Source organism: Lygodium microphyllum, chromosome 4 (genome assembly GCF_053477565.2).
Source record: "Lygodium microphyllum isolate KBCC chromosome 4, Lygodium_microphyllum_v1.1.10, whole genome shotgun sequence".
Taxonomy (NCBI): Eukaryota; Viridiplantae; Streptophyta; class Polypodiopsida; order Schizaeales; family Lygodiaceae; genus Lygodium; species Lygodium microphyllum.
In genome coordinates, this window is record NC_141138.1 from 170,198,276 (window position 1) to 170,210,398 (window position 12,123).

Here is a 12,123-nt window from a genome sequence, read left to right on the forward strand (position 1 = left end):
AGGCGTAGAAATTCGTGGTAGAAAGCTTTTAATTAAGCTTATTATAAAGCTTAATAAGCTTTGTGTTAAAGCTATGGAGGAAAAATTTGCTTGTCTGTATATTATGACTTGATGAAGAGGCTTGGCTGTTGGTCCTTCGCCTACAGAGGCTGGTCTTTCGCGATCAGAGGGTGCAGAAGGGGATTCTTGACTGCCAGGAACATGGTGGTATCGACCGTTCACGATGAAACTGACTGTAGAGCTCGATCGTTCCAGGAGCTCCGCCTTCGCGCGAGATGGTAAGCGATTGGAAGCTCTCGATCTCAGCTTCACTCTGATGTACCACTGGTGCATAGATCGGTTGCCGTATGTGCGCGTAGTGAGCGTCATAAGGTCCCCAAGAACAAAAGAACTCTACTTTTTGCACACAAATCAATAAAGAAAGCTTGCACGACATGAACAAGAGACTAATCGGGTGCAATCTCCCCCCATGCCTTGTGTGAGCGCTCCACAAAGCATGTATTTCATATATTATTCATCTCAAGCTCAAATAATAGTCCAAATTACAAAATAGCACGCTTTAGCTTTTGAGTTTGCTTTTGTGCCAATAAAGAATTAAAGCTAGTGGCCGCCCAAGAAGTCAGGCGGTACCAAAATACAATGTCCAATACAAATATTTAAATCGTGCGTCCATGCGCATACAAAAATAATAAATAAATATCAAACGCTTTGATAAATAAGCGCATCAAAATATAGGCGCCATGCCTAAGATACGCGTCCATAAAAAATTGACGATAATTTGAATACACGCTATCCTCCAATGCTTCCCACTGCCACCGCTGCTTGCTCTACACATCAACTGAAGCATTCACAATTGTTAGAAAAATAATGCAATTAAACTAACAAAAGTGAATACCTAACATTCTTAAGCTACATAAATAAATTGGTTAGAAATCAATCCTAACCTTAATTTATTACAAGTGCGCACTCTAAACTCATAAATATTTATTAATTTAAATATGTATTTTGCGGAATCACCCGCTATGGAATCACCCATGTACACATAAAATTAACAAAACACCCCAAAAGGATAGGCGTCCCCATCGACTTCTCGCACAAAGAATCCACTTTGTGTATGAGCCCGGATAATAAAATTTTACGGAATCCACCGTGGAATATGCCTTGTGGCATCACCCCCACCATTGTTGTATTCTAATATCATGTTCATGATGCAAATACTGACTCTTTTCATCTTTTGTCCTTTTTGAATTTGTGCTTCATCTAACTTCAAGGCAAGCTTCAAAACACCATGACATTCCTCTAACGTGAGTCTATACATGTGAACCATTGCAATCTGCACTCTTCTTAGATCAACCCATATATTGTTAAAGACATTGTATTCAAAACTAGATTTTCTTTTTGTCTTTTCATATGGCATAGATGCTTCAATAAGAATGTATTCCTCGAAAACTTGTGGAATCTTACAATTCATGGCAATCCTTGCAACCAATAATCCTCTATTACATTTTAGATTTTTAAACCATAATCTTGAGATAGCCCGATAATCTTTTCGACTAATGCCCAAGGTATTACACGTCTCTACAATTTCGTTTGGTTTTACTGTGTCCTTTAAGTCCTTCACTAGTTCTTTGAGAGTTAGGCCTCTCAAATCCATATTCTGAGGTGACCTAAGAATCCTCAAAATATCATTCTTATTCAATGTGGTCTCTTTTAAAAAACTAATTCTCTCCTCACTCTCTCGAATATTAATACCTGACATGTTAGACACATATTTCTTTGCAAGATTCAATCTTGTTTTGTTTACTCACACACACAAGCTAGTTATATTTTTAAATGGTCTCTTTCTCTCTCTTAATCCTATTGCAGTTTTCTTTAAGTGTACTAGATTGTCTTGTAATGACTTATTACCATTTTCCAAAATGTCAATCTTATTTGTAAGCTTAGAAATGCTTGTTTGTGTAATAAATAATACTTTTTTTATTTCATTCATCTATGCCATGTATGTGTAAGATGTAGAGTATAACCTTTTACAATAGCCAAGCATCCCATTATAACCTTCTCCAACATATCTCACGTAGTTATGAATATCAAAAAAATTATGAGGTTTACATGTTGAAGGATCCTTAGGATAAATATTTCCATCCATCCACAAATCTATATGTTTCTTTCCTTGAGTTCGCAATTTGTTGGCCTCCATCTCATCTGTTAGTACTCGATGATGTATACTTCTCCAAGATGAATTAATTGGATCTAGTTGGATGGTAAGTTTTTGTATTTGTATGTGCTCGTATCTGTATTACTACAGAGGTATTGCTAAACATTTTAGTAGATCAATAATCACAGTGATAAGAAAGTGAGCACAAAGAAGAGAATGGCAAAAGAGAATGGATAAAGAGCATGTGAAAAGAAGACACGGGAGTAGATAAACCGTGATATAGGTGGACATTTCTCGAAAATACAAATTCTCCCAAGTTCCAATAAAAAAAATGGCCGAAAAGGTGATCCTGACATAAATTAAAGATGAGGGACAATTAATGATTGAGCTCTTTAATGAGTTCAATATTCTCTCATTAATCACATCTGAGAAACCAAATTTGGCGTTTTCATTCTTCCAAAATCTCAACTAATTAGTAACTTAATCATTTTCTTACAAGTGCCTTTTTTGAAGCGTTTTTGGTCCTAATGCATTGATAGGCTGGCCATGATACAATTGCACCTCCATGTTGTTCTCATTTCTTTCTATTTGTGGGAGCTCTCGCTCAACAGCCAAGATCCATGGACCGCCTATTGTTTCAAGTGTTTTAAGCCAAGTGCAATAGCTTCCTCTCACATAGCCGTGCACACTCTCACACCTACTAGTGTAGTGAGCTTACATTCATGCTCGATCTAGTTGTCTTCTCCCATAAGCTCTCCCATAGCTCCATGATCCAAGGTGCAAGCTCAAGCAAGCTTGATCCTCAAGCTCCAAGTTTCAAGCTCCATTTCCATGCATGAGATAAGAGGAAAGAAGAGAAGAGAAGAAGAAGAGAGGAGAAGATGGAGCATGACCAACCATTTTAGCCTAGGTCCTCTTTCCCTATTCCCTTCCTATTTACACTGTTCCTTCACCCATGCTCGTCTACATTTACAAATTGCACAAGTGGGAGCCTAACATTCTATTACAAGGATTTAGGATGCACCTTTTCCCTTTTGCACTTACCTTGGACTTTTAAATTTGCTCCTTGCACTTTTGGCCCTTTTCCTCCAGTTTTTTCGTTGGGCCACCTTTTTTCGCTTTGTCCTGCATCTTTTTTATTTTCTTCCGCTTTCTTTTTCACTTTCTTTGCACCAGGGTTAACAGTATTGTGTGGCATTTCTAAGTATGGTGGATGGTTGTTTTGCTTTGTGTATTCATCAATCACTTCTACTCAAAGTCCTCCATTGACCTAAGAGAATCACTCAAGGATTACATGCTTAGTGGGGGTGTCTTGTTCTCACCTTGCAACTTATTCTAGAAAAGTAAAATTCCAAAAAATTTGGAAAAAAGGAAGAAAAAAGAGATTTTTAAAAAAAAGAAAATAGGGGGGAAATTTTTAAAAAAGGAAACAAAAAAAAGAGAACATATGCTCCAACCTAAATAGGTATACAACATGAGTATTGTATCTAGGGGTCCCCCTAGCCCTTCTCCCCATTGCACAATCTTAGGGCACATCGAGGGTAAAGCATCTTGGACTTCCTCAGATGATCTCTCACCTTGAGTATGTATGCACCACACAATAAAACCATGCATACTAATTGGCTCATGAAGTGTGGAACAATGCCCCAAGGCTTCTTGGAGCTCGACCCATCTGCCAATTACACAAGCACGAGCATAAACTTTGTAGAGTTCGGTAGACACACTCCCAAAGAGACTCACATAAGTTGCATGTTATCTAAAAATTCAAGGCTCGATGAGACTTTATTGAAGACCCAACAACATTGGTGGCTAGTCACTCTCTCCATGCACAGGATATCCACAAGCCCTCTTCTATCTCCTCAAGTGCCACCAATACATTCGCAAAACTACACTTCCATCACACCCTCCAGACAACTACAACCTCCTAAGAAACCAAGCCATCATGACCATCCCTAGCACTTTGTTCTACACCGATGTGCCATCGGACTTGTACTCATCTAGAAGGGGAGTAAATGTTAACTCTCTCAAGCTTGTAATGAGTGGAAGCGCCCACTAAATGTGCACTACAAAGTTTTTGGAATCATGTGTGATGTAATTACTTTTTTGATAAAATGCGATCATTGAAATGAGCGCTGAGTGTGCAACTTGTATGCATTATTTTGTAAAAAACCAAAGTGAGTCTAGGTGAACACTAAAGTGCACATAATTTTGGTGATCATGAGCCACTAAAGTGGGCTAGGTGCCTAAAAATTGTAGAAACTCTGAAACACTTGTATAAAAAGGATGAGAACTAATGAAAAAGCTATTCATGTGCGTGGCAATCTTGCTCTTATATCCTTTTGTGGTTCATGTGAGAGTGTGAAGGAGAGGAAGAGAGTGAGAGAGTGTGAGATAGCGATGAACAAGGAGAGAAGCTTTCTCCCTTGTTGCTTGAGAGGTTAAGGCGTAAGGGACACGTGTGTGAAGCACTCTTCCTCTTTTCCTTCCCTTCTACTTGTCTATAATGATTCATCATATGCATAGCAACCATATTGGATGCAAGGTAGCAAGTGAGGAGCAATGTGCATGAGTTGTGGGGTGACACTTGGCCATCGGTTTTTGCAGCTATAATGTGGTAGGTGAAAGTAAGTGCATTCGATACACCATAGGTTAGACCATGCGTTGTGTTAGCACATGTGAGCAAGGATAGGTGAGAAAGAGCCTTGGCTTTCATGGTCGAACTCCTAAAACAAAAGGAGGGTGTCTATGGTCTCAGCTAGTGTGTAAATGCAACACATATGCCACATTAATATGGAGTTTTTTAGTAGGTGTCCTACAAGCGATGGGATTCAACATGTTGTAGGATGATTCAGTCACTTTTCTCGAATGCATCAACAAAGGTGTATATAAATGGGGTCTTGTCACAATGCTTCCTTCTTAGGCGATGAGTTTGCTAGAGTGCACATTGCATGGTTGTGAGGCAATCCAGGTTAGAGAATTTGGGCTAATTGGAGGTATCACACTATTAGAGAGCAAAGAGTTTATGACTCAAATGTTCATGGGTGACAACACTAATTTGTTGGAAGCAAACTGAAAGTTTAGTCATCGGGAATTTGTTGGAGGTGTATGAAGACTTTTCCATTGCACCTGGATCTAGGATTAGTGAATCTAAGACGAACACAATATTAGTGAGTTTGGGAATCTCCCAATTCCCATTTTTTGAATACCAAAAAGGTGGCACCCGGATAAGATGCCCATAAGTTTCTCAAAACCATATGATGTGACCATCCTTACTGTAATATCTAAAATATTCTAGTGTTGTCCAAAAGTCTAATATTCTTAGACCATCCTTACTATACACATTAACATTAGTGATTAATATAGCTCATCTCTCTTGTTCACGTTATAACTTCCATGAAGGGTGGCTACGGTCCTTGTTAATTCATAAGAAATATCGAGTTACGACTGTCGATTTTATTTATTTATTTATTTTTAATGTTAGTTAGTTATTAATGTTAGTTAATTTTTTCACTTTAGTTAGCAACCTTACTAACTTATTAATTGACTAACTAACTTTTGAACTAACCAACTAACTTTTATTGCCTGAGAATATTACATAGAAGGGGAGTAAATGTTAACCCTCTTAAGCTTGTAATGAGTGAAAGGGCCCACTAAATGTACACTACAAAGTTTTTGGAATCATGTGTGATGTAAATACTTTTTTGATAAAATGCAATAATTGGAAATGAGGGCTGAGTGTGCAACTTGTATACATTATTTTGTAAAAAAACAGAGTGAGTCTAGGTGAACACTAAAGTGCATGTAGTTTTGGTGATCATGAGCCACTAAAGTGGGCTAGGTGCCTTAAAAATGTAGAAACTCTGAAACAGTTGTATAAAAAGGATGAGAACTAACGAAAAAGCTATTCATGTGCGTGGCAATCTTGCTCTTATCTTCTTTTGTGGTTCATGTGAGAGTGTGAAGGAGAGGAAGAGAGTGAGAGAGTGTGAGATAGTGAGGAACAAGGAGAGAAGCTTTCTCCCTTGTTGCTTGAGATGTTAAGAGTGTAAGGGACATGCATGTGAAGCACTCTTCCTCTTTTCCTTCCCTTCTACTTGCCTACAATGATTCATCATATGCATAGTAACCATGGATGCAAGGTAGCAAGCAAGGAGCAATGTGCATGAGTTGTGGGGTGACACTTGGCCATCTGTTTGCGGCTATAACGTGGTAGGTGAAGGTAAGTGCATTCGATACACCATAGGTTAGACCATGCGTTGTGTTAGCACATGTGAGTAGGGCTAGGTGAGAGAGAGCCTTGGCTTTCATGGTCGAACTCCTAAAACAAAAGGAGGGTGTCTATGGTCTCGGCTAGTGTGTAAGTGCAACACATATGACACATTGATATGGAGTTTTTTAGTAGGTGTCCTACAAGTGATGGGATTCAACATGTTGTAGGACGATTCAGTCACTTTTCTCGAATGCATCAACAAAGGTGCATGTAAATAGGGTCTTGTCACAATGCTTCCTTCTTAGGCGATGAGTTTGCTAGAGGGCACATTGCATGGTTGTGAGGCAATCCAGGTTAGAGAATTTGGGCTAATTGGAGGTATCACACTATTAGAGAGCAAAGAGTTTATGACTCAAATGTTCATAGGTGACAACACTAATTTGCTAGAAGCAAACTGAAAGTTTAGTCATTGGGAATTTGCTGGAGGTGTACGAAGACTTTTCCATTGCACCTGGATCTAGGATTAGTGAATCTAAGACGAACACAATATTAGTGAGTTTCGGAATCTCCCAATTCCCATTTTTTGAATACAAAAAAGGTGGCACCCGGATAAGATGCCCATAAGTTTCTCAAAACCATATGATGTGACCTATCATGAAAAATGTAATCTATTGACCTACAGAGCACTCGATTTGAAGTTATAGTGTTCAAGTTATGACAAATCCATAGATTTGACCACGTGTTCCAAACTTATGGGAGATTTCCATATTCCCCAATGTGGTGTCGATGGAGCTATTTGTATCTTGCGTGCTTGCCTAGACGGATTTCTGAGTTGAGCTTCAAATATATCTAACCAAGGCAGCTTGTTAGTTACATAGATCACTTGAAAGGTTTACCGAGTGTTTTGACTAGCTATTTGAAATAATGTAGACCAAGATGCAAAAATGGGAGGGCACAAAGTGGGGTGTGGTAGGGAGGATCATTATTGTAGAATTGATTCTTTCTTCTTACACCCTTTCTTTGGTGCAATTTTCACCTTCAGCCAATTGAACTGGGCTAAGGTGGAACATCTATTCAAGGCTTTCCTTTGGAGTTTTAGTGACAAGAAGAAATGGATAGTGGTCACAAGTGACCACTCTGAGGGGTGAAGGTGGGTTGGGCCTCGAGTCAAGCATATTAAGGAATGTGCTTGGAATGTGTCTCCACTTTTTCCCTTCTATAGCACTGCAATGTGCTTCACCTCTTCTAAGAATGTTCACTTGTTAAGTAAATCTAGAGGAAGTTTGAAAGGGCAATGTTTCGATTAGGCTTCTACAACTTGATCTAAATAAAACAAGCTATACATAGGGATAGAGGGCTTACAGTGGATGAAGCTCGTTGCTGTATGCGGTCATAAGAGCCTCAGTATTCAAAAGGGTCTAGTCGGTCAAAAAGTCATGTTAGATGTAGCAAAAAAGTTTTTCCGAGGGACTTGCAAGGTGTAAAGGGGAATGGGAAAGTATAAGGAAGTCTATAGAGTGGGTGCGAAAGTCTTCCAACGGCTTTGAGGTTCGCTTGGAGGATTCATATAATAGGATTCTTGCGTTCCCATTTTAAAACAAAAAAAAAAAACATTTTAACCGATAGTGCCGGCACATTCCAACTTTCTATTCACGCCTAGGCGTCCACAATCATCCGTTTGAATAAATGAAAAAATAAAAGACTTAATCCAAAATTGGAACGTAAAAACTCCCTAATGTGATCTCTATTTAACGAAAACCAGAAACCACCCTCAAAACTGACTAGTTTCTAGTCACCCATGTCAAGGGGAACAGCAGCCACGTTTTCCGTTCCCGATCAAAGGCGTAAATATTACTTTGACTAATGACTAATCAATCAATTACTCAACGCAGGAACAAATGATTTTTATGTCGTAACATTGCCAACCACTGTTCAGAGTCCAGACGACGGGACAAGAATGGCTGTACAGGCAGAGGTTCTTGCTTGGGCAAAATCCTGCAGGAGAGAGAGATCTAAGAGCAATGGAGTGCGTGCTGTCTGCGGGACTGCATGACGCCATTATAGAGTGCTATTCTGTTGGCAGGAATAGGCGGCGGTGGCCGGCTTGAGTTTAATGTCTTCCGCTGCTGCCCTTCCATGGCGGCTGCTGCAGTCCTGCACGCGGAATTACCTCGTCTTTTGTAGGTAATCACATCCTGCTGCTGCTGCTGCTGCTGCGCCACATGTGTGGCTCTCATTTGTGCCTGCATCCTCGCAATTTCATGCCTCCGCCTGTACTCTTGCCCGTCTCCCAACGGCTCAACCACATCGGGCGCAAACCTCACCTTCTTAACTGCGGAGCAGCCGCCAGTAGAAGAAGGAGAATTAGAAGAGAGCCATGATTCGGTGTCCTCGGCGCACCGATCTTCCTCTCCTCCTCCTCCTCCTCCTCCTCCTGTTTCTTCTGATCCTCCCCTCGCATCGTGATCTGAATCCGGTGACTCGAAGACATAATGCCAAAGCTGCTTGTGCTTGCCAGATAGGGTTAAGAGCGCCACACTGCCTGAAAGAGCCAACACAGACAGGAAGCCGAGCACCTGAGACCCCGTCTGTTGGCTGCTGCCGCCATGACCGCCATTGAAGGAGTTGTAGGCAGCTTTGAGCATGTCAGCGCCTGCCATGGTGGTCAATGCGGAAGGATGAGTATTCGGTGTCAACGGTGGAGAAGGGAAGAGAGCAAAGGATGGTTGGAAGAGACGGAGGAGGAAGGCTGATGCAGCAGCTGCTTGATCTGGGGCCACAAGTAAAGAAGGCGGAGGTGAAGGAGAGGAAGTGGAAGAGAAAACGATGAGCTGTTGTGTTTGCGTGTGGGGGGGGAGTGAGTTATTTCGCTTTGGCAGGGGTGGTGTGGAGGCGGGCCATGCAAAATTGGATTCTAGCGGGCCACCTCCCCAGATTCTGTGGCGTGCGTGGCTGTATGTGGGTTGTACTCCCACGAGAGGTGGGTTTCTCAATATCCTCTTTGACTTGGCTTCTTTTGAGGTCCCCGACCAGTTCACATCTTCTCAACGACTGGTCCGTTCTGGATGGGCAAATTGACCCCGCCGACCTCCATACTCCATTCCTCACACACCACAACTCGAGTCGTACAAGCAAATTTTGGAAAAACAAACTAGCCTTTCTTTTCCTCAAAAAAGAAAAAAAGGAAATAACAGAAAAGGCTAACGTTAAGTTAATGTGTTAAGTATTGCAAAAGTATGTACATACAGATAGCATTGGGAATCACCCACTCGCTTTGGGAATTAGCAATTGATAACCCTCGCACATGAGGGACTCTTGGAAACCAGAAGTAAATAGAGAAGCGAGGTTATGCCCAACAATAGGATGGATTAGATTTTTTATCCACATTAACAAATGTAAGTTGAACAATGTGATAAGTAAATATCATGAGCTAGGCTCACTCCCGTGTAATGTGTAATATTTTTTTGAGTAGAGTTCCACGTAACTCCTATATTTCTACATTGAATAAAATCGATCGTGGAGCCATTTGAATGGGCTACATGCCTAAGGGAACCAAAAATATGAAAACCCTCAAAAGGATATATAAAAGGGAGAAAAGATAATGGAATAGGTCATTTGAATGTGTGCCAACTTTGTGTGCACTTGCTTTCTCTAAGTTTCTACTTCTACTACTTTGAACTATTGAGAGAGGGAGTATGAGAGAGAGAGAGAGAGAGAGAGAGAGAGAATGTGAGGGGGGGAGAGAGTGCAACCATGAGAGCGTGAGGGATGTGACATGAAACACTTGGTGGTTCCCTTCTCTTTCTCTATCATTATATTCAGGCTCATGGGGGGAAGCGTATTTGGATTGAGAGCTTACAAAACAAGACAACTACACAAGGATCGTGAGATACCCTTTGGCTTGCAATAGACTACAATGACAAGTGAGCTCAAGGCATGTCTACTACAATCTCGATACTATTGGTTGTTGTTACTGTTTGTGAGAGTAGCCAATGGTCTTGAGAGAGAGATAAGAGTCTAGGTGAAAACCGGTTTGCATCGAATGGCAAAATTCCTGAAACAATGAGAGCCCTACACTTGTCCCATCATTAAGCACAATTGTGACCTAACATTTTGGTTTCATTACTGGAATGTCATAATTAACCATTCGAAGTGCTCACGTATCTGATGATGTGCATAGGAATAATAAGTGTGTTGTGAAGGGTGAGCAGCAAATTGATGGGAGATTATTATTTTTATTGCATGTTAGTGGCTTCCAAAGCATGCATGGTTAGGTTAGGAGAAAAATGAAGAGAGTTTGCGTTGATGTTTTTTGTGCTTATTACAATTGATTGAAATATAGTATCCAAGTGCAGTTTTTAGAATGAATAGAAATGACGTAGAGAAAGGATGCATGTCAAATGCTAGTTGAGAGATCTAGGGGAAGAATGCAATAAACTGGAAAGTCAAATGTGAGAGAGGAGAAGATTTCCTTCGAGACTGAATGAGGAGTTTGCATTGGAGTGTAATCATTTGAGTGCACTAGGCATTCAAGCACAAGAAGAAGAGAGAAGAAAAAAAACATAAATGTATTTTTAAAAAAATATGCTTTCAAGTGTCATAAATAGTAAAACATTTTCTTTTCTCTTTTGCATCAAATGACTAAATGCTTCTCCTTGGAACTCCACACCTTGGACAACATGATTTTGATGACACTAGCCTGGAATTCAATTGAATGCTTCTTGTGTTTTGAAGTGCATGACTTGGTGAAGCATGGGATTTGATCAGATGCACTGCACCTCAAATTTCACAGCTCAAGTAAGGCAACTTCATGCCTTAATTGTGCCAATAATTTGACGCTTGAAGCTCTTTTAGGCAAAGCTTTTTTGGAATCGATTGCCCCCTTGGATCAATGGAAAGTTTTTCCATAAGAGATTGCCTTCTTCAATTGTCATATTGGATTGAGAATCAACTACTCCATGACCTATGAGCCTCTTGTCATCAAACACTTGAAGCCTTTGAATCAATCACCTCGCCAATTGTCTTGCCAATCAACCTGAAGCACCTTGCTTTGATCTTGCAGATCGCTAGAATCAATTTGATTTGCCTTGCCAAAGTCACATTGATTCAATGTAAGTACAAAGCTCCATCCTTGCCTATCCAATTGGATTTGATTGCTAATCTACTCGATCAGTCCATCATCACCTACTCTAGAACTGCTCAAGGATTAATCACGTGACAAACCCATCATCCTCTCCTCAAGATTCCATTGATTATAAGCCTTGTTCATCTCTTCCAATAGCTCAAAGAATTGAATGCCATCGCTTGCTCCCTACAATTTGCTTAGTTGGCTAGGCCTTAAATCATGGACAAGTGGCTTGCAATTGAATAAAATGGCATAAATTAGAATATGCTTCTCTTTTTCCACACCAATGCACCAAGTCACATCGCCATCAAAATTAGATCAAATATCTGAGGGAAGATGGCTTGGAATCGAATGCCTTTGGCCTGAAGTTAATGCCTACTACTCCCCCCGAATGGAATTGGAAATAGACATCAACATAAGGTATTTGATACTTCCCTAAGTTACTTTCTACTCTCTAGTGTAGGATCCCTAGTTATGGGGTTTGTCTATTGCCTTATAGGATCAAACGCCTTCTTCCACTCAGTCCCCCTCAAGCCAAAAACCAACCCTTCCTTTGCAATTGAAACCTTGCTCCTAGCTAAGGCACCAAGCTCATCATACACAAAGACAACCCTTTTGCAAAGACCTTGGATT

At 40.5% G+C, this 12,123-nt stretch overlaps 1 protein-coding gene across 1 annotated transcript; it reads right to left on the reverse strand.

The window, feature by feature from the left end:
• Positions 1 to 8,216: 8,216 nt before the first annotated feature.
• On the reverse strand, positions 8,217 to 9,203 carry LOC148037893 (uncharacterized). The gene has a single exon (XM_087677371.1). The coding sequence runs from the start codon at positions 9,023 to 9,025 to the stop codon at positions 8,378 to 8,380; it is 648 nt and encodes a 215-aa protein (XP_087533497.1). The 5' UTR covers positions 9,026 to 9,203; the 3' UTR covers positions 8,217 to 8,377.
• Positions 9,204 to 12,123: the final 2,920 nt, after the last annotated feature.

What these genes read in the sequence shown, in the direction of transcription:
- LOC148037893 (XM_087677371.1), bottom strand. Translation starts at nt 9,025, where the DNA reads ATGGCAGGCGCTGACATGCTCAAAGCTGCCTACAACTCCTTCAATGGC.